The following is a 20,125-nucleotide window of genomic DNA, read 5'->3' as shown; positions in this document are numbered from 1 at the left end:
AAAACACAATAAAATAAGCAAATGCAGCCATTTTTCATCACAAAAGCACATTTTTAGCCTCATTTTACATGAAATTAAGTGTATTTTCTCAGTTTTTATTGTTTAATTTAGAATTTTGCATCTATATCAAGCAAAAACTAACAGATGATAAATGGAAGGAAAAACAGATTTTAAAAACTGCATTTTGTCACAAAAATGTACATTTTCTTGCGAAAAAAATCATAATTATATAAAAATATCTGTCATTTAACAAACAATTTTTTTCTAAAATTACAGAAAAAAAACACATTTTCCTGCAATTTCTCACTAATTGTGTCTAATTTTAAACATATATTTACAATTTGATGAAATAAATTAAAAGGAAAAACTTTAAAAAGACAAATTGTGTATTTTTTTCTCTTTATATGCTAAAAAATTCACATTTGCTTCTATAGCAAGCATGAAATGATATAAAAAGATTGACAGATGGATAAATATGTAGAAAAATAGATTAAAAACTGCATTAATTCAGTTTTACTTGTGAAAAATCCATAATCATACAAAATATCTATCATTTAACAAAGAAATTATGTAAAATTACAGAAAAACACTTTTTCTGCTATTTGTTACTATTTTTGTTTAGTTTAAAACAAATATTTACAGTTTCTGGCAACAAATTAAAAGGAAAAACTGTAAAAATATGACAAATTTAGTATTTTTCTTTCTTTATATGCTAAACAAATTCACATTTGCATCTATAGCGAGCATGAAATTGTACAGAACATAACAACAGATGGATAAATGCTTAGAAAATAGATAAAACTGCATTAATTCACCGTTTTTCTTGTAAAAAAAATCCATAATTACACAAAATATCTATCATTTAACAAACAAATTTATGTGAAACTACAGAAAAAAACATTTTTTCCTTTTATTTCTCACCAGTTGTGCTTAGTTTTAAACAGTTGTATGCATTCATCCATCCATCCATCCATCCATCCATTATCTATACACCGCTTAATCCTCACTAGGGTCATGGGGGGGCTGGAGCCTATCCCAGCTGACTCAGGTGAAGGCAGGGGACACCCTGGACAGGTCACCAGTCTGTCACAGGGCTACATACAGAGACAAACAAGCACTCTCACATTCACACCTATGGGCAATTTAGAGTAATCAATTAACCTCAGCATATTTTTGGACTGTGGGAGGAAGCCGGAGTACCTGGAGAAAACCCACGCATGCACAGGGAGAACATGCAAACTCCATGCAGAAAGATCCAGGGAAAGCCGGGACGCGAACCAGGGACCTTCTTGCTGCAAGGCGAAAGTGCTAACCACTACACCACTGTGCAGCTCCAGTTGTATGCAATAAATTAAAAAAATGATACATTTTGTATTTTTTTCTCTTTATATGCTAAAAAACATTTGCTTCTATAGCAAGCATGAAATTGCATAAAAGACATTAATAGATGGACAAATGCTTAGAAAAACAGATTTAAAAAGTGCATTTTGACAGATAAAAATACCTTAATTCACCGTTTTTCTTGTGAAGTCATGAATTATACAAAATCTCTGTGATTTAACAAACAAATTAATGGAAAATTACAGAAAAAACACTTTTTTCTGTCATTTCTCATTAATTGTGTTCAATTTTAAACATATATTTACGGTTTTAAACAGTTTTATTCAATAAATTAAAAGGAAAAACTGTAAAAACGTGTCAAATTTAATATCCTTCTCTTTTTAGATGCTAAAAAATTCACATTTGAAATTGTACAGATCATAATGAAAGATGGATAAATGCATAGAAAAACAGATAAAAAGGGAATTTTGACAGATTGCTCATGCCTGAAGATAATATAAAATTATTAAAATACATTAATTCACACTTTTTCTTGTGAAAATATCTGTCAAGTAATAAACACATTTATGTAAAAATCCAGAACAAAACTTTTTTCTGCTATTACTCACTAATCGTGTCTATTTTTAAACATATATTTACCGTTTTAAACAGTTTCATGCAATAAATTAAAAGGAAAATTTTTGATTTTTCTCTTTTATATGCTATAAAGTTCATACTTCTCTTTAAAAATTCGCATTTTATTGAAGTTTTTTAATGTAAATTTACAATCTTACGTGAAAAAATGAAATTATTCATCTTAATTAATGCTAAAATTCCACATTTTCTTTACCGTGTGGATAAAATAATCAGTAGTACTAGTTTTTAACAGCCTCTGGAGGAAAAACCTACTTTTTTTTTACCACTTCATCCATTGAAACGCGTCCTTTTATCAATAAAACTGATCTTTTTGTCTCTTCCTGGATCCGCATATGAACACTTTTGTCCCTCATTGGTCGCCGTAGATCCGGAGGAGCTGTTCGGAGCTTCGTGGTGCTGAAACGAGAACTTCTGCAGGAGCTTCATCTCCACGATTTCTTTAAGTTTTCCTTTTTTTTTCTTTCTATCGAGGAACTAAACTTAACCAAACAATTAAAAGACATTTCTGAGTCACGATCAGTCGCAAGAAATATCCTTTAATTGTAAAGTCAAGTCCAGTAACTTCCTGCTCCTCCTCCCGCTGTCTGTCCGTCAGATCCTCCCGGTTTCCCGTTCACCTGGAATGACATCACAGGAGAGGTCAGTGACGTCACGCGGCGGCGGTCGTCGGGTCAAACGGGGCTGAAACACGAAGCGTCTTTACGCGCCGGTGCGAGGCGGCGGAGGAGGCGGCTGACTTGTTGAAAACTCACCCCCTGGCTTCACCTTCCTCCCCCCTCCAACCACTGCCTCCCCCATCCATCCGTCCCCCCCTCCTCACCCCACCTGGATACCCCGTTACCCCCTCATCCCCCAGAACCAGCTCGCATCCACCGCTTCAAGGTAATTTTTACGCACAAAAAAAGCGCCTCCCGGTCCGGAGCTCCGGAGAACTTCCCGGACCGCTGCGCGTCACCCGCAGCCTCTCCAAGCATTCACGCACCTGCGAGAGCACGCGCACACGCATCATTCCTGTTTCAACACAAATAAATAAAAATAATAATAAATAATCTCACAGAAGCGAGAAGGAGAAAAGGGGGGAAAAAAGCTCATTTTTACGCGCGGCGAAGCTGCGAGGAAAATCGTCTCCGGTGCAGCGGCGGCGGCTCCGGTGAAGCAGCTCCGGTTCTCCTTTCGCCTCCTCTGAATGTGCACAACTTCAGCACGGAGCAAGTTGGTTACAGACACCGGAATGGATAAATAAATAAAAAACAGCCCAAGCCTTCTCACCTCCACTCCTCCGGTGCGCGCCGCTCCAAATCTTCCATCCCTCCATCTCCGTCCCTTCGCCTCGCTTTTCTCCGGTCGGTCGGAGCTTCCAGCGCCGTAGATAGAGGCTCTGCAGTCACGTGGGTCGGAGGAGAGAGAGAGAAAGGGAGAGAGAGAGAGAGAGAGAGCGTCCCTCCTCCTCCTCCTCCTCCGCAGTTTGCGGTGTGTTATGTCTCAGACTCGGAGCTGGAGAGTCAGAGCTGCTCGTCCGGCGGATCTCAACCTCTGAAACAAACCCCCGGTGTCTCCTCTCATCCTTCCCCGCTCCCCCGCTCACTCCGCCGGCTTTGGGTTTCTCTCGTCCCCCTTCCTCCTCCTCCTCCTCCTCCTCCTCCTCACCCCGCTGGATCTTTTCTACCTTTTCTTCTTCTTCTTCTTCTTTCTCCAACAGTTTTGGGATTTATTCTTCTTCTGATTATTTATTTCTACTCCTCGCTGCTGGTTTCTCTCCACGCCGCTGCTGGATCTGGATTTGGTAAATCACTGGAGGAACAAACACCCCGACGGAGGGAGGATAAAACCCACAGCAGCGCGGTGGATCCGTGGATGCGCCTTTTGGGCTGGAACCGGAGATGGAATCGCTGATTTTGTTGTTTCATTCCCTGTGGATATTGCAATGCAACACAGTGAGCGGCGACTCCATCATCCACATCGGTAAGAGCCTCTTCCTCTCCTCCTCTTCCTCTTTATTTTTATTTATTCTTTCATTTCTGAGCTGCAGATTTGAAGTTGGAAGAATGGCAGCAGCGTTTTCAGAGTTTCCTTCATCTTCATCTCCTCTCCTCTGTGGCGACCTCACAGCTGATTATCATTCCGATCCGTGCCAGGAGAAACGCTGTTGCATCCAGACGCACACGCAGCGCAGCGCCGGGTACAAGTGTCCGCAAAGTGTTGCGCTGCGCCATCCTTCCATCCTTCCATCCTTCCATCCCTCCATCTCCATCCCTCCATCTCCATCCCTCCATCTCCATCCCTCCGTCTTCATCCTTCCGTCTCTGCGTCCTCAGGCGGACATGTCCAACACATTCACATTTCCATGCAGAAAAAAAAGCAAAAACCTGCGGCTGGTTACAGAAACTGGCCCGACGTGGGTGTTTGGAGGGTATATCCATCCTCCCCCTCCTCCCCCCCCTCCTCCCCCTCCTCCCCCCCTCATCCATAAGCCTGAACTTTGAATTGGACGTGAGTGAAATGTTAATCAACTCTGCCAGGAGGAGCGACGACACAAACCCACATCTCTGCTCGTTTCCCCACTTTTATTCCAACACCACGTTTTACTTGGAGGGGGGGAGGCTGTCCTCCTCACTTCCTCACCCACTTCTCGCGCAAACTCACCCCCCAGAAACGTGCGTCAAATTCCAGCTCACACGATGGAAACACAAAATAATCGAAGGTTGTTTAGTTTTTTTGTTTTTTTTTTACATTTCGGCAGCAGCACTGCGGTGGCCTGTGCTGGTTTGTAGCCGGGGGGAGGGAGGGAGCGGATGGGAGGGAAAAGGGGGGAGTCACATCCATTCAGCTGAAGAGAATCCACTTCCTACTTGAGGAGATTTTCCAGAAAGCTGCGTGAACTCCACGGCCCCCAAAAATGAAACTATCCGGTTGGATTTTCTGCATTTTTGCGCACATTTCCGCCACTCGGGCCGCATTTAAAAGCACATTTTTTGGTCCCTACAGAGTTTCCTCCGGTGTTTCCAGAGGATAGATGCACAGATGGAGGCTCCAGGAGGAAATCTGAGCAGTTGTAGGAGATTATCAGGACAGCAGAAGAGCAGAAGAGCTCATGTAGCAACATAAAAAACATCCTGACACGTCTTTGATCAGCTCAGAAATCCTCAGATTTTTCTTCTTCTCTGCTATAAACAGTTGAGGAATCTGCAGGATGAAGCATTTTAAAGACTTGATTGGATTCCTGAATGCAGTTTTAACCATTTTGAGCTTCGTTGTGCAACATTTAGTCGCATTAAATGCAAAGTGACTTCTTGACTTGTTGACTTCAAAGTGACGTCTTGACATTTTTATGTAGTGAATAACAACAATCAGTGCCTAAAGTGGCTTCTAGCTTGACTCTGTTCTATAATATCACAGTTTTTTTCTCTTTAAATGTTTAATTTGACAGTTTTTTCAGATCTCAACTAGCAAAAAGTATTGGATAATTTGCAGGAAAAGCAAGAAAACCATCTTAGAAAGCCTCAGATTTTTCTTTGTTATGCTAAAAACAGTTGAGGAATCTGCAGGATGAAGCGTTTTAAAGACAAAACATCTGGAAAATTGCACGAAAAATGAACAAATGAAGGAGAATTTAGTGCAACAGTCGATGTTTTTGGCTTCATCTCTCTTTATTTATCTCAGAAATCCTCAGATTTTTCTTCTTCTCTGCTAACAGTTGATAAATCTGCAGGATGACGTGAAAAATGATCTTAAAGTAGCTGCCAGTTTTATGTAAATCCACGACATGCTGATTTTTCCTCTTAAAATGTTTAATTAGACCATTTTTAAAGGTCTAAAGGAGCAAAAATATCCGATAATTCGCAGGAAAAGCAAGAAAATCACCTTAGAAATCCTCAGATTTTTCTTCTTCTCTACTAAAAACGGTTGATGAATCTTCAGGATGAAGAGTTTTGAAGACTTGGTTTGTTTCCTGAAAGCATTTTTAACATTTTGAGTTTCACTGCATGGCATACAGCTGCATTAGATGACTTCTTCTTCTTGACTTTCACCATTTTTTGACAAACTGAAATGATAAAATCTTCTGAAATTGCTGCTAGTTTAGTGCAAATCCAAGATATCATGATTTTTCCCCTGAAAATGTTTAATTTGACAGTTTTTAAAGGACTAAAGGAGCAAAAATATCTGGAAAATTGCAAAACAAGAAAATCATCTCAGAAATCCTCAGATTTTTCTTCTTAAACAGCTGATAAATCTGCAGGATGACATGAAAATGACCTTAAAGTAGCTGCTAGTTTGATGTAAATCCACAATATCCTGATTTTTCCTCTTAAAATGGTTAATTTGACAGGTTTTAAAGGACTAAAGGAGCAAAAATATCTGGAAAATTGCAAGAAAAATGAGCAAACGAAGGAGAATTTAGTGCAGCAGTGGACTCTTTTTGTTGATTTTTCATTTAATCTAAAAACAGTTGAAGTTGTCATGATCTCCTGTAGATCCTCCCATAGATCCTCCTGCTGCAGAGTGGATCCAGAAGAACATCTGGCCAGAGGTGTTTCATCTCAGAGCAAACCTCAGCTCAGATAATTCCACGTTTACGTCTCAAAAACATCCTCCCGGATCCCAGCAGAACCGTTTCCACGGCGATAAACGTGTAGTAATTTAGCGTGGAAGCTTCACGGAGCTCCAAAGGCTCCCTGAGGAACACTAAAAGAACCTGTGAGGAACGGTTTGGTCCAGGAGACGAGCTTCAGACCAACGTCTCATTTCACCATTTAATGAGACAAAATGTAAAAAACACATTCAGGAAACAAACCAAGTCTTTAAAACGCTTCATCCTGCAGATTCCTCAACTCTTTTTAGCATAAAGAAGAAAAATCTGAGGATTTCTGAGGTGATTAAAGAGATATGAAGCCAAAAACATCGACTGTTGCACTAAATTCTCATTCATTTGCTTGTTTTTCCTGCAGTTTTCCAGATTTTTGCTCCTTCAGACCTTCAGAATATTTAGTGTAACAGCAGATTATTTTGCTCACAACTGGTCAGATTTTCCTTCTTCATGCAAACCGACTGTTTTTTTTCCCATTTTGTGGGTTAAAGCTGCAGCATTGAGATGAGTTATCGTTCCTAAAGACTGTTGATGTCTTGCACAGTAGAAAAACCGCTTGCTGTGTGAAGAAATGTGGTGTTTTTGGTTGGTTTTCCATGAAATGACATAAAAATGAGCCTTAAGTGGATTTTAGACACAATTCCAGGTTAGTTTCACAGTTTTTTCTGTCTTCTAGTAAAATATTGTTGATTGTCAGGCATCAGATTCAGCTTTTACATGAATATCGTTCAGGTTCCATCAATGCTTCCTGCTGCAACACAACGGTGCCGATGTGAAGCCAAATAAGCTCCTTTTCAGGGGAATTAACCGTTTATCAAGGTGTGAATGTGGATAAAAGTCCAACTTTTTTTCTTCAGTGTTTATTGAATGATCTCACGGCATGAAATTCTTTGTGCTAGTTTACTTTTTCCACTGCAAAATGATCCCAATTCTCTTGATAATCTGCCTTTTTGTGGGTTAAAGCTGCAGTTTTGAAATGAGTTCTTGTTCATGCAGACTGTTGACGGCTTGTAGAGCAGAAAAACTGTTTCCTGTATGAAGAAATGTGGTGTTTTTGGTTTGCGTTTCCATAAAATGACATGCAAAATGTGCCTGAAGTGGATTTTTAGAGATATTTTCATTGTATAATTTTGATTTTTAGAGTTTTGAAAAACTAATTTGCAAGAAAAACAAGCAAATGACAGAAAAAAATAAGAAAATTAGATGTAACTACAGTTTTCTTCCATTGGTATTTCTTTATTAATCTGAAAACTCCTCACATTCTTGCTGATTGATCAAGGTGAGAGAAAAACCCAAACTGTGCAGAAAAATCTAAAATAACATCATGACAGTTTCAGTTTTAGCGACTTAAAAAGACTAAAACGCTCCTAAAGACGTCGTCTCATCTGCACACGTCCACGATGTGAAAGAAATAATGATTCTGAAGCTCTGCTGAGGTTTGAGTCCGTAGTTTGCAGGAAAAACAAGCAAAAACTGAAAATTCTGACAGATTTTTGTGTCTCTGGACTCTTCAGGTTTTTCTTGATTCTGATCGACTGTTTTGTCAGTTGAAGAATCTGCAGGATGAAGCGTTTTAAAGACTTGGTTTGTTTCCTGAATGCATTTTTAACACGTTGCTTGTTATTAGATCACATGTTGTTGCGTCAAATGACCTCTTCTTCCTGACTTGGATATTTTTTTGACATTCTGAAATGACAAAATGACCTTAAAGTAGCCACTAGATGTATTCAAATCTGAGATTTCATAATTTTTCCTCTTAAAATGTTTAATTTCTCAGTTTTAAAAGGTCTAAAGGAGCGAAAATATCTGATGATTTGCAGGAAAAGCAAGAAAATGAACGAGAATTCTGTATAACAGTCGATGTTTTTGGCTTCATTGCTCTTTAATCATCTCAGAAATCCTCAGATTTTTCTTCTTTATGCTAAAAACAGTTGAGGAATCTGCAGGATGAAACATTTTAAAGACTTGGTTTGTTTCCTGAATGCAGTTTTTAACATTTTGAGTTTCGTGGCAAGACATAAAGCTGCATTAAATGACGTATTGTTTTTGATTTTTATGATTCTTACATAATGAAATAAGAACAATTAATGTCTGAAGTAGCTTCTAGTTTCACTGTTCATAATATCCTGCTTTTTCCTCCTAAAATGTTTAATTTGACAGTTTTTAAAGGTCTGAAGGAGCAAAAATATCTGATAATTTGCAGAAAACGCCAAAAAAAATCACCTTAGAAATCCTCAGATTTTTCTTCTTTATGCTAGAAATAGTTGATGAATCTGCAGGATGAAGCGTTTTAAAGACTCGGTTTGTTTCCTGAATGCATTTTTAACATTTAAATCACCTCTTCTTCTTGACTTCTACCATTTTTAACTACGTGAAACGAGCATAAAAAGTGTAAAATGCTGGATGTAACATGTAGAAGCAGCTGCTAGCTTGATGTAGATCCTGCTTCTCTCTCGGCTCTTGGACTCAGTCATCATGGTGCTGCAGAAACAGCTGCTTTAGTCCGTGTCCGTCCTTCCAGCTGCTCTGCTGCTGACGGTCGGACTGGGACTGACTCTGCTGACCTCAGATCAGATGTGACAGTTTTCCGGCTGAGCGTCTGATGGCTGCTGACGCGTCCCGGTTTGTTGGTGGCGTCGCCTGGCTGCTGGAAAAAGAGCCGTAAAAGAGCTGATGGTCCAGAAAACGAGCCTCCGTCTGACGGCTGCTGCCTCCTTCCTGCATCACGTCAGAGCATCAGTGCAGAGCGTTAGTTCTCCTGTCATCACCGTGAAACCTGCTCAAATAAATAACATACAGCAAACGTTTCAAACGCACAAGTCAAACCAAAAGTCTAATTTCAGCTTTTCAGAGGAGAAAAACTGTTTCCGTGTCAAGAAATGTGGCGTTTTTGTCTCGTGTTTACGTAACGTTACGTACGAAATGTGGTCATATTTATGCACAATTTCCTGATAGAATTTCAGCTTTTAGAGTCCTGAAAAGGTAAGTTCAAAGAAAAAATAACAAATGACAGATAAAAAAAAGAAAATTGAAGACATCTGTCAGGCTAACTTCAGCAGAAAGATGCTTTTAAAGGAGAAAAACTGTTTCCTGTGTTAAGAAATGTGGTGTTTTTGGCTCATATTTACATAAAATTACGTACGAATTTTGACATAAGTTGTATTTATGCACAGTTTCCTGATAAAATTTCAGTTTTTTGGAGTTTTGAAAAGGTAATTTGCAAGAAAAACCAACAAATGACAAAAAAAAATCAAGAAAATTTAGCAACTCTCTCAAGCTAATTTCAGTAGATAGAAGCCTTTCAGAGGAGAAAAACTATTTCCTGTGTCAAGAAATGTGGTGTTTTTGTCTCGTATTTGCATAAAATTACATATGAAATGTGGCTGAAGTTGTATTTATGCACTATTTCGCATTTATCTGGCTCAAATTTCCATTAAACAACATGCAAAATGTGCCTGAAGTGGTTTTCAGATACAATTCCATGTTAATTTCATAGTTTTTAGAGTCGTGAAAAGATAATTTGCAAGAAAAATCAACAAATGACAGATAAAATAAAGAAAATTGAATAAATCTTTCAGGCTAATTTCAGCAGAAAGATGCTTTCAGAGAAGAAGAACTGTTTCCTGTGGTGTTTTTGGCTCGTATTTACATTAGACTACATACAAAATGTGGCTAAAGTTGTATTTGTGCACAATTTCATGATAGAATTTCACAGTTTTTTAGAGTTCTGAAAAGGTAATTTGCAACAAAAACCAACAAATGACACAAATAAATAAGAGCAGAGTCAAAAAACTGTTTTCTTTGTCAATAAATGTGGTGTTTCAGCTCGTATTTCTGTATAATGACAGAAAATCTGCCTTAAATCGTATTTAGACACAGTTTCACAGTTTCATGAAAGAATTTCAGTTTTCTAGAGTCCTGAGAAGTATATATATGTATATATATATGTATATATATATATATATATATATATATATATATATATATATATGTATATATATGTATATATATATGTATATATATGTATATATATATGTATATATATATATATATATATATATATATATATATATATATATATATATATATATATATATATATATATATATAAAATATATATAATATCATTCTTTAGGTGCAGTATTTCATTTTATTTTCATTAAATTTTTCAGCTGGCAATCTTTTTTAATCTAAGTTTTTTAGGTATATTTTTAATCATTTTGCAGATGCAATATTTTATTTTTAATTTCATCTAATTTTTTAAGGACAATATTTCTTGTTTTAAATTTAAATCCATTGTTTCAGGTGCAATATTACATTTTATTTTAATCTCAGTGTTCAGGTGCATTTTTTAAAATTGAATCTCTTTTTTTCAGGTGCGATATTTCATCACCATGTGTGACATTAATTATTACTTCTTAATTGACCTCTTGTTATTCTGTTCTAGCCTTATTTTAGTTATATCATGTTTACATCTTACAGCTTTTCTACTTTTTATAGCGCTGCCTCATTTTTGATTTTGTGTCATTTTGTCTTTTCTAAGTGACATCAAACATCTCATCTCATTTTATCTCATCTCATCTGGTGCTGCTGTTCTTTGGTTGACTTTGTGTTTTTTTGTCGTCCGCCTGGACGTCGAATCCAAACAACCTGAATCAGTCGTGGCTTTAATGGGATTCCAGATATGAAGGCGTTTGTAAAGTGAGGCTCAGACCAGCAGCAGGTTGTGGACAGACGCTGCAGCAGACGATGAATCAGACGCTGCTGAGACGCATCGAGCTGTTTGCTGCAGGAAAACCACACAGAAATCAGTCTCCGGTGGAAATACGCAAAAAAATACCAGTCAGGGAGGAAGAAGCTGCTGTGTGTCGGTGGACGGGAGAGAAAAGACGACTTTATTCCAGAGAAGAGAGCAGCAGGGCTCTGGTTTTAGGCTTTTATGTCCTTTATTCTCCGCAAATCTGACACGAATATTCAATGAAATGATCAGATTCAGCTGATTAAAGTAAATTTAGACTCTAATTCCACGTGTCTTTCTGTATAATTAAACTGTCTAACTAACCCTGTTTTGCAAGGAAAACAAGAAGATGACAGAAAAAATAAAGAAAATTCTAAAACAGTAGATTTTTTTCTTTCTTTTTTAGCAAACTAACCCTGATTTCACTTGAGGAATCTGCTCAATGATCACGATGCTCTGAATAATCAGCTTTTCTCAGGTTATAACCAGGATGTGAAAACTGTTTTCTGTGTCTAAAAATAATCTTCAACCGCTGATCTGTGGTGTTTTCGACTCGTGTTTCTGTTGAATGATGTACAAAATTAGCTTGAAGTGGTTTTAAGACACAAATTCCTGATAGAATTTCACAATTTTTTGTAATAAAACCTTTACTTTGGTTCCCACAAATCAAACATCAGTTGGTTTAGTCACCTTAGTGATCCAGAAAAACTAGGAAAAGCTTCACAAAATGTTGAATTTTAACCTAAATTGTGATATTTTCCTGAAAAGTAATGAGGAATTTTTGTGCTTTAAACATATTCTGACTTAAAAGTTTTCCATTTCAGGGCATTTTCTTGCAGAAAATAACAACAACCTGAAAATTTCAAGTTTTGCAGCATGAAATCGGGCGACTGTGCTTGTTTTTTCTTCGATAAATTGACGTTTACTGACGTTTCATTGCCTCATAAATTTGCTATGTTTGATTATTTTCACATCCAGCAGACTTGGAGCAACATGAATGTTCACTTGGAAATAAGCTTACGTCCATCTGATGTATAAAAGTCTGATTTTAAAGCTCCTTTTTGGTCTCCACCGACTCCTTTGGGCTCTAATAGTGTATTTGTAGCGTTTGCAGTGGAGTAAAGTAGATTTATTGGATGTTGTTTGTTTAGAATGGCTGATTTGTGATCGTTTTTCACGGCTTTGCTGTTCTTAACTCTTTAATTTATTGTTTGTTGTCGCTGGTGTTTCAGAGAAGCGTCTCTTATGTTGGTGTTTGATTTAAACTTCATCCACTGAGATGTGCTTGGAAGCTCCAGAAGAATGAAAGCTGAGCTGATTTTTGAGGATTGTTTGGTGTTTGTTTGAATAAAACAATAAAGTGATGAAGATTTCCACCAAAAAGTCAAAGATTTCTGACTCGGAAACAAACCTGAACTCATTAAAACATGTTTAAGATGAAGAAAAAACTGATCTAAAGTGGGTTTTTGAAGGTTTTTTCCAGTTTATTTCCCTTCCTGTCCACCGGGGGGCAGTGAGTCGAGCTTCAATGTTGGCATCTACCTCTTTATAAATAGAGGAATGAACAAGCTCTGCCTCCTCTTTCCTCACCTGGACCACAGGTGTTTGCCATGTGGATGTTTTCAGTCATCTTCAGTGTGAGCTACAGTTTCTACCTTTGATTTAATGGTTTGGTTGTAATCTGCTGTATTTATGAGGCTTTAAGTTGTGAGATTTAAAGGCTGAACGTAGGATTCGTCTTCACATCATCTTGGAAGGTAACATTCACACCATTTTCTGGATAAATTGTTTGCACAGTTGATGGAAACCTTCAGTTCTGGTTGTTTCTGCTGGTTTTGTGGCTCAAACTCGAACCTTAAATTCACGACAAAGTGTCTAATTGCTGTTTAATGTCTGGTTGAGTTGATTATTTTACCTGCAATGTGCAAAAAGAGAGACAGAAAGAAAGTTATTTAAAGATTTTGGCTGGTTCTAGATGCAGAAAAATAGTCAAGACGACGTGGAAGGCGTCTTTATTTGAGTTCTGTAATGGAAAATCCAGCAAATTCAGTTTCTCTAAGATTAAATTTCATTCTTAATATTTTCTCAGTTTCTTACTTAAAATGAACCCATACAGGCTTCCACAGACTCCAGACTTACATTACTCCTAAACTCAAGTTCATTTTCCATTGTTTTTGGTTTGTTTTAGTTCAGGAAGCCATCAAACTTTGTTGAAAAATGTGCCTTAAAACACATATAAAGCAGGTAAAATAATTAATCCAGTCTGGCCCTGTCACTGAAACATGATGGCTAAACTGCAGTTTATTTTATTGCTTCTTTTCAGCCAAAAAATCAAATATTAGATGGTTTTGTCAACCAGATAACTCAAAGAAATGGAGGAGAAATATCAAATATGTGGTGAAAAGGTCAGATTTTAACCAAAACTGTGATATTTTCCTTCACATAACCAAAGAGTTTTGATGTCTAAACTTAACCAAGCTGATAAAATGTGAAAATTCCATAGTTTTCTGAAACAACAACCAAAAAACAAGTAAAAATGAACTTGAGTTTAGCGATAATTTAACTCTGGTGCCAGTTTCAGTTCTACAGAAGCCTTTACAGTTTTATTTTCAGTGAAAAAATGGGTTTCTTTAACAAAAAAAAACATTATAAATGAAGTTTTGTTGCGGAAGAATATCATTTTTGGAAAACGTTTCCATTACAGAACCCAAAAAAAGCCTCTTCCACATGTTTTTAATTATTTTCTGCAGCCAGAATGGGTCAAAGAACAGCAAAAATCTTCTCTATAATAAAAATAAATCAAAAGTGCCTCAAAACACTAGTAAAATAATCGATATAGACCAGAACTGTTGCTTAAAAAATGACCACTAAACTACATTCTTAACTATATTTTAATGTATTTTCTGACCAATTATATTTTCAGTTTATTTTATTGCTTCTTTCCAGAAAACAAATCCTATATTAGATGTTTTTTTTCAACCAGATAACCCACAAAATGGAGGAAAAACATCAAATATGTAGTGAAAATGTCATATTTTAACCAAAACTTCGATATTTTCATCAACGTAACCAAGGAGTTTTGGTAAAGGAGAAGCTTGGAGAAGGTTGTTGCTGGTTTTTGATCAGTTCTAGCTGCAGAAAATAGTTAAAAACACATGAAAGGCGTCTTTGTTTGGGTTCTGTAATGGAAAAAGTCTACCGAAACAGACATTTCTCTAGTACTAAACTTTATTCTTGATCATATTTTGAAATAAAACTAACTTCTCACTGAAAAGTAAGACTGTGGTTGAGTAGGAAAGGCTTTCAGGGAAGTGGAACTGGGGTTTACATCCCATGTAGGATCATTATTCTTCAATTTAACCTCATTTTCACTTGTTTTTTTTGGTTGTTTTGGTTCAGGAAGGTATGAAATGTTGACATTTTATCAATGAAAAGTACTTTCTTAGAAGCTTGGTTAGGTTTAGAACCAAACCTCCTTGATTATGTGGAGGAAAATATCACAGTTTTGGTTCAAATGTGACCTTTTCACCATATATTTGATGTTTTTCCTCCATTTTCTGGGTTATTTGGTTGACAAAACCATCTAATATATGACTTGTTGCCTGAAAAGAAGCAATAAAATAAACTGCAAATGTAATTGGACAGAAAATATCTTAAAATGTAGTTAAGAATGCAGTTTAGTTTATTGCAGAGAAGGTTTTTGCTGTTTTGACCAGTTCCAGTTGCAGAAAATAGACTGGTTGGAGTTTTTATTTGGGTTTTGTGGTGAATCTGTTCAGTAATGCTGGTTAAAATGATAGCTTCCCGGCTTTTATTCCACCATCGGCATTAAAAGTTACATTTGCAGCTGAACTTTGAGAAAAATCGATTTTCTACCTTGAAGTTCAGACTTTGCTCTAATATGAATGGCTTTTATTTTGAAGGAGCCACATATGGCCATAGATCAGGGTTTGTTTCCTGTGTGGAACCATTTTTATTAGACTTATATGTTGTTTTTACTTACATATTGCAGTTTTCATGACGTATTTGAAGCTTTTTCTCCATTCTAGGGCTACAGACATCAGAAAACACAAAGATATGTTGATTTGAGACGTATTTGTGATTCGGCACAAACGATCCGGCACATTTAAAAACCATAACTGTTGGAACTGTGATAGAGATTTCAACTCATATAAGTGAAAAACTTGGGTAGAACTTCAGGACTTTAGCTTCATGCTGATGAACTAAAGAACATACATGGACTTTGGGGAAGTTTTATTAACTTTATTGGCTTTTTTGACACCATAAAATGCAATTTAAATGTTTGGGAAATTAATATTTTTGGCAGACCGGGATGCAATATGTTGATTATTTTCCCTGCACTGTATGTAATGAACCTGTTTTGTTGATTATTTTGAATGTAGACAAGGTTCTTCTAAGATCTTGACCAGATCCAGCTGCAGAAAATAGATGATATGGGGTGTGTTGATCGGTGGAGTTTTTGCAGTTTTGCTCCAAGTTAGGACACATGGTTCTGATTCCAGACGTTTTATCACCTCATAAATTTATTATATTTGATTATTTTCACATCCAGCAGACTTGGAGCAACAAGAATGTTCACTTGGAGGGAGGTTTATGTCCATCTGGTGGATAAAAGTCTGATTTTAAAGCTCCTTTTTGGTCTCCACCGACTCCTTTGGGCTCTAATAGTATCCTTGTTCTGTTTGCAGTGGAGTAAAGTGGATTTATAGTTAGTTTTACTCCCAGTGGATCCACCATCAGGACATACTTTTATATATTTCTCTATATTTATCCAGGTGCAGCAGGTAAACATCCTCACCGCCTCCTCTCTGACGGAGCTGGAAGCGTTTTTGTGTCGTTCCCTGACCGGTTGGTTTATCTTATTTAGCGAGGAAAGGCCACAGCTGTTGGTCTTTGGTTGCCAACGTGGACAGATTGGATTCCTGCAGCAGGCGGCGGATAAGAAGGCCTCGGCCGCCGTAAATCATCCCGGTCAGCTTCCTGGCTCACAGGACGGAGACGGGACGGAGGTAATCTCTGCTCCTCAGGCTCCTGATAAAACAAAAATTAAAAAAAAGACTCAGCGGCCGGAGGTCTGAGGCGTTTAGAGCTTCAGAAATCAGCCATTAGGGAGCCAAAGAGGAGCCGACGGGAGTTTAAAGGTGAACTAATGGACACCTGAGAGCACAGGTGTGTTATCTGTAACACCACAGACTGAAGGTAAGGATCCAAGAGTTCACTGTAAAAAAAATAACCCTCTTTACCTGTAAAACGTTCAGAAATCTCACTGTTATTGGACAGTTTCCCTGTTTTAACCCTTAGATCAGACCTGGGCATCGTACGGCCTGCCGGACGACCCTGACTGGCCTGTATGAGGTCACTGGAAAATATTAAAAGTCAATGCAAATATATATCATCACAATACATGCAAGCAATACGCCTCCACTGCTTTTATTTTGAAAGATCTGCTAAATTACCGTTTTTTCGCGCGTGACCTTAGGCCGTAAGGTCACGCGCGACCTTACGTTTTTTTAGCGCGTGCTTTCAGTACTTAGCATAAGGTTTATGCACTGATTGGTTTGTTGGTCAGCTTCAGCCCGGAAAGGTAACGGCAAAAAAGAAAGATTGATTCCGAATGCAGAGTTTTTAACAAGACATGGACTTCCAAGTATTTCTTCACTGCAGTCAGAGGTAAAGCTGTGTGTCTAGTTTGTGGCGAACAGATCGCGGTGCTCAAGGATTATAATCTGAATCGACATTACGAGACCAAACATGGCGGAGAAGTACAAACATTTGACTGATGCAGAGCGAGGAGGATATCTGAAGGTTTGCTAGCTAAACTGCTAAAGCAGCAATGACTTTGTTTTACCAAAGCTCACACATAAAGGGATGTCAGTAAGCCATTATCTGATGGAGAGTTTGTCAAAGATAGTCTGGTGGACTCAGCAGCGTTTATATGTCCGGAGAAAAAAAAAGGAGCGTTCGTTAATGTGGCCCTTTCCAGGCGAACTGTAACGAAGCGGGTGGAGAGCAGCGCAGAAAATCTGGCCCTTCAGCTGCGCAACAAAGTGGACAATTTTGACGTTTTCTCCTTGGCTCTGGACGAGAGCTGTGATGTCCGTGACACAGCCCAGTTACTCATCTTTGTACGTGGACTAACAAAAACCTTTGAGATGACGGAGGAGCTGGCAGCTGTGCAGCCAATTAAAGGAACCACGACGGTGAGTGATTTGTTCACTGAGGTAAATACACGCATGAACTAGCTGGGACTAAAATGGGAGAATTTGGTTGGTGTTACAATTGATGGCTGTCCAAATTTGACAGGGAAAAATGTTGGACTTTTGAAACAGATGCAAGATAAAGTGACTGTAATAAACCCAGAACAGAAACTGATATTTTTGCATTGTATTATACATCAGGAGGTGCTGTGTAAGTCAGTGCTAAAAATCAACCACGTGACTGATGTTGTAGCTAAAGTAGTTAACTTCATCAGGGCAAGAGCATTGAATTACAGACAGTTTGTTGTCTTTGTGGAGGAGATGACAGTGAACATGGTTACCTTGGTTACCAGACAGCTGTCAGATGGCTCAGCCTGGACAAGGTGCTTAAACCAGTTTGGGATCTGAGAGCAGAGATTCTAGAGTTTTGTGAGAAGAAAGGCAGGGACATCACTGAGCTCTCAGATGCAGACTGGATATCAGACCTTGCTTTTGCTGTTGATATGACTGTACTAATGAATGAACTAAATACCAAGCTGCAAGGCAAGGGCCTCTTTGCACATGAAATGTACAGTCTGGTTACCACTTTTATGAGAAAGCTGAAGTTTCTCTCAAGCCAGTTGGAGGGCAACATTCTCATCCACATGCCCACACTGAAGGAAGTCACACCATCAAAAATATCTACAACTCAATAGGCAGCAATCATAGTTTAAATGAAAAAACTAAATCTTTAAATAGTTGTGTTCTGTGTTCCACATTTTCATTGTACCATTGTAATGTTTCATTTACTGTTTTTATTGAGATATATATTGAGCAGAGCTTTTAAGTGTACTGGTTCGGCCCTTAACAGCCGGCAAAGTTTCTCATGTGGCCCCATATGAAAATTAATTGCCCACCCCTGCCTTAGATGCTCCAGTGACCTACTCTCTTCCATTAGTCGGTCTAAAATGACCCCTATAAGAATCAATGTGCTTTTATGCCATTTTTGTCATTTTGGTTAAATTTTCCAGTCATTTTAAATAATTTTCAGTTCATTCTGTGCAGATTTAAGTCATTTTGGATGATTTTTGTCATTTCTGCAGACTTTTGTCTCATTCTGGACAAATTTTCTGCAATTTTTCATCATTTTCAAGTCATTTTAGACAAATTTTATGTCATTTGGAGGATTTTTACAGCATCTTGGACAAATTTTGTGTCAGTCTGCAAATTTTCAGTCATTCTGGATCATTTTCCAGTCATTTCAGACTGTTTTCATGTCATTCTGAGCAAATCTTTGTCATTTTAATAGTTTTCAGTTCATTCTGAACAGATTTAGGCCATTTTGGTCAAATTTTGAGTTATTTTGGGAAGACTTTTGTCATTTCTGACAACTTTACTGTAATTCTGGACAAATTTTCAGCAATTTTCGATTATTATCAACATAATTTTTAACATTTTTTAAGTCATTTTTGATGTTTTATGACATTTCTGCAGCCTTTGTGTACTTCTGGAGAAGTTTTCTTAAATTTCTGATCATTTTCTAGTCATTTTAGACAAATTTTGAGTTATTTTGGGTGATTTTTGTCATTTCTGACAACTTTAGTGTAATACTGGACAAATTTTCTTCAATCTATTATCATTTTCAAGTCATTTTAGACTAATTTAGAATCATTTAGCATCTAGGACAAATTCTGCATCCTTTTGCAAATTTTCAGTCATTCTGGATGATTTTTAATCATGTGAGATAAATTCTGACTGATTTCGGATCATTTTTCAGTCATTTTAGACTACTTTCATGTCATTCTGAAGAAATATTTGTCATTTTAGATCATTTCTGGGAAATGTTCTGTAATTCTGCATCATTTTCAAGTCATCCTGCACACATTTTGAATCCTTTTCGATCATTTTTGAGCATCTTGTATGATAAGGCTTTGGAAGCAGAGTGGTCTGACCCACTTTCTGTAGTTTTGAGAACAACAAGTTCAGAGTTTTGTGTTTTCCAGAATGGTCTAACATTCCACTGTAACACTATATTTGGGTTATGGGTTAGAAAATCCACTAAAATATTACAGAAATTATATATATTTTTAATTTTGAAATCATTTTGGATGATTTTTGTCATTTCTGACAACTATTGTGTATTTCTGGAGAAATTTTCTGCAATTTTTGATCATTTTCACATCATTTTAGACCAATTTTTAGTCGTTTTGGAGGATTTTTAAAGCATCTTGGACAAATTTGGTGTCATTCTGCAAATTTCCAATCATTCTGTATGACTTTTAATCATTTGAGAGAAATTCTGACTGATTTTGGATCATTTTCCAGTTATTTTAGACTATTTTCATGTCATTCTGAACAAATCTTTGTCATTTTATATCATTTCTGGGAAATTTTCTGTAGTACTGGATCATTTTCAAGTCATTCTGGACACATTTTGAATCATTTTATGCAAATTCTGACTGATTTTGGAAAACTTTGAATTGTATCAATCTGATCACATTTGAACTTTGAAGAAAAATAATTTATATTATTGTTTGTATTGTATTTTTGTCCACACAAGAATAATTTCATTTTTGAAAAATGTTTATTTTTCACTTCATAACAGATTTTGAACATTTTGATAATTGA

General features: G+C 37.1%; 1 protein-coding gene across 2 annotated transcripts in view; it reads left to right on the top strand.

Annotated features, from left to right (window-relative positions):
* Positions 1–3,805: 3,805 nt before the first annotated feature.
* The window catches only part of grid1b (glutamate receptor, ionotropic, delta 1b), a 693,674-nt gene continuing 677,354 nt past the window's right edge, over positions 3,806–20,125 (top strand). For both annotated transcript variants that reach the window (XM_055004576.1, XM_055004575.1), the window contains exon 1: positions 3,806–3,939. In XM_055004576.1, the coding sequence (XP_054860551.1) occupies positions 3,858–3,939 (82 nt within the window). In that variant the 5' untranslated portion in view covers positions 3,806–3,857. The remainder of the gene's footprint in view (positions 3,940–20,125) is intronic.

This window comes from Amphiprion ocellaris, chromosome 18 (genome assembly GCF_022539595.1).
Source record: "Amphiprion ocellaris isolate individual 3 ecotype Okinawa chromosome 18, ASM2253959v1, whole genome shotgun sequence".
Lineage (NCBI taxonomy): Eukaryota > Metazoa > Chordata > Actinopteri > Pomacentridae > Amphiprion > Amphiprion ocellaris.
This window is presented reverse-complemented; position numbering and strand designations above follow the sequence as displayed.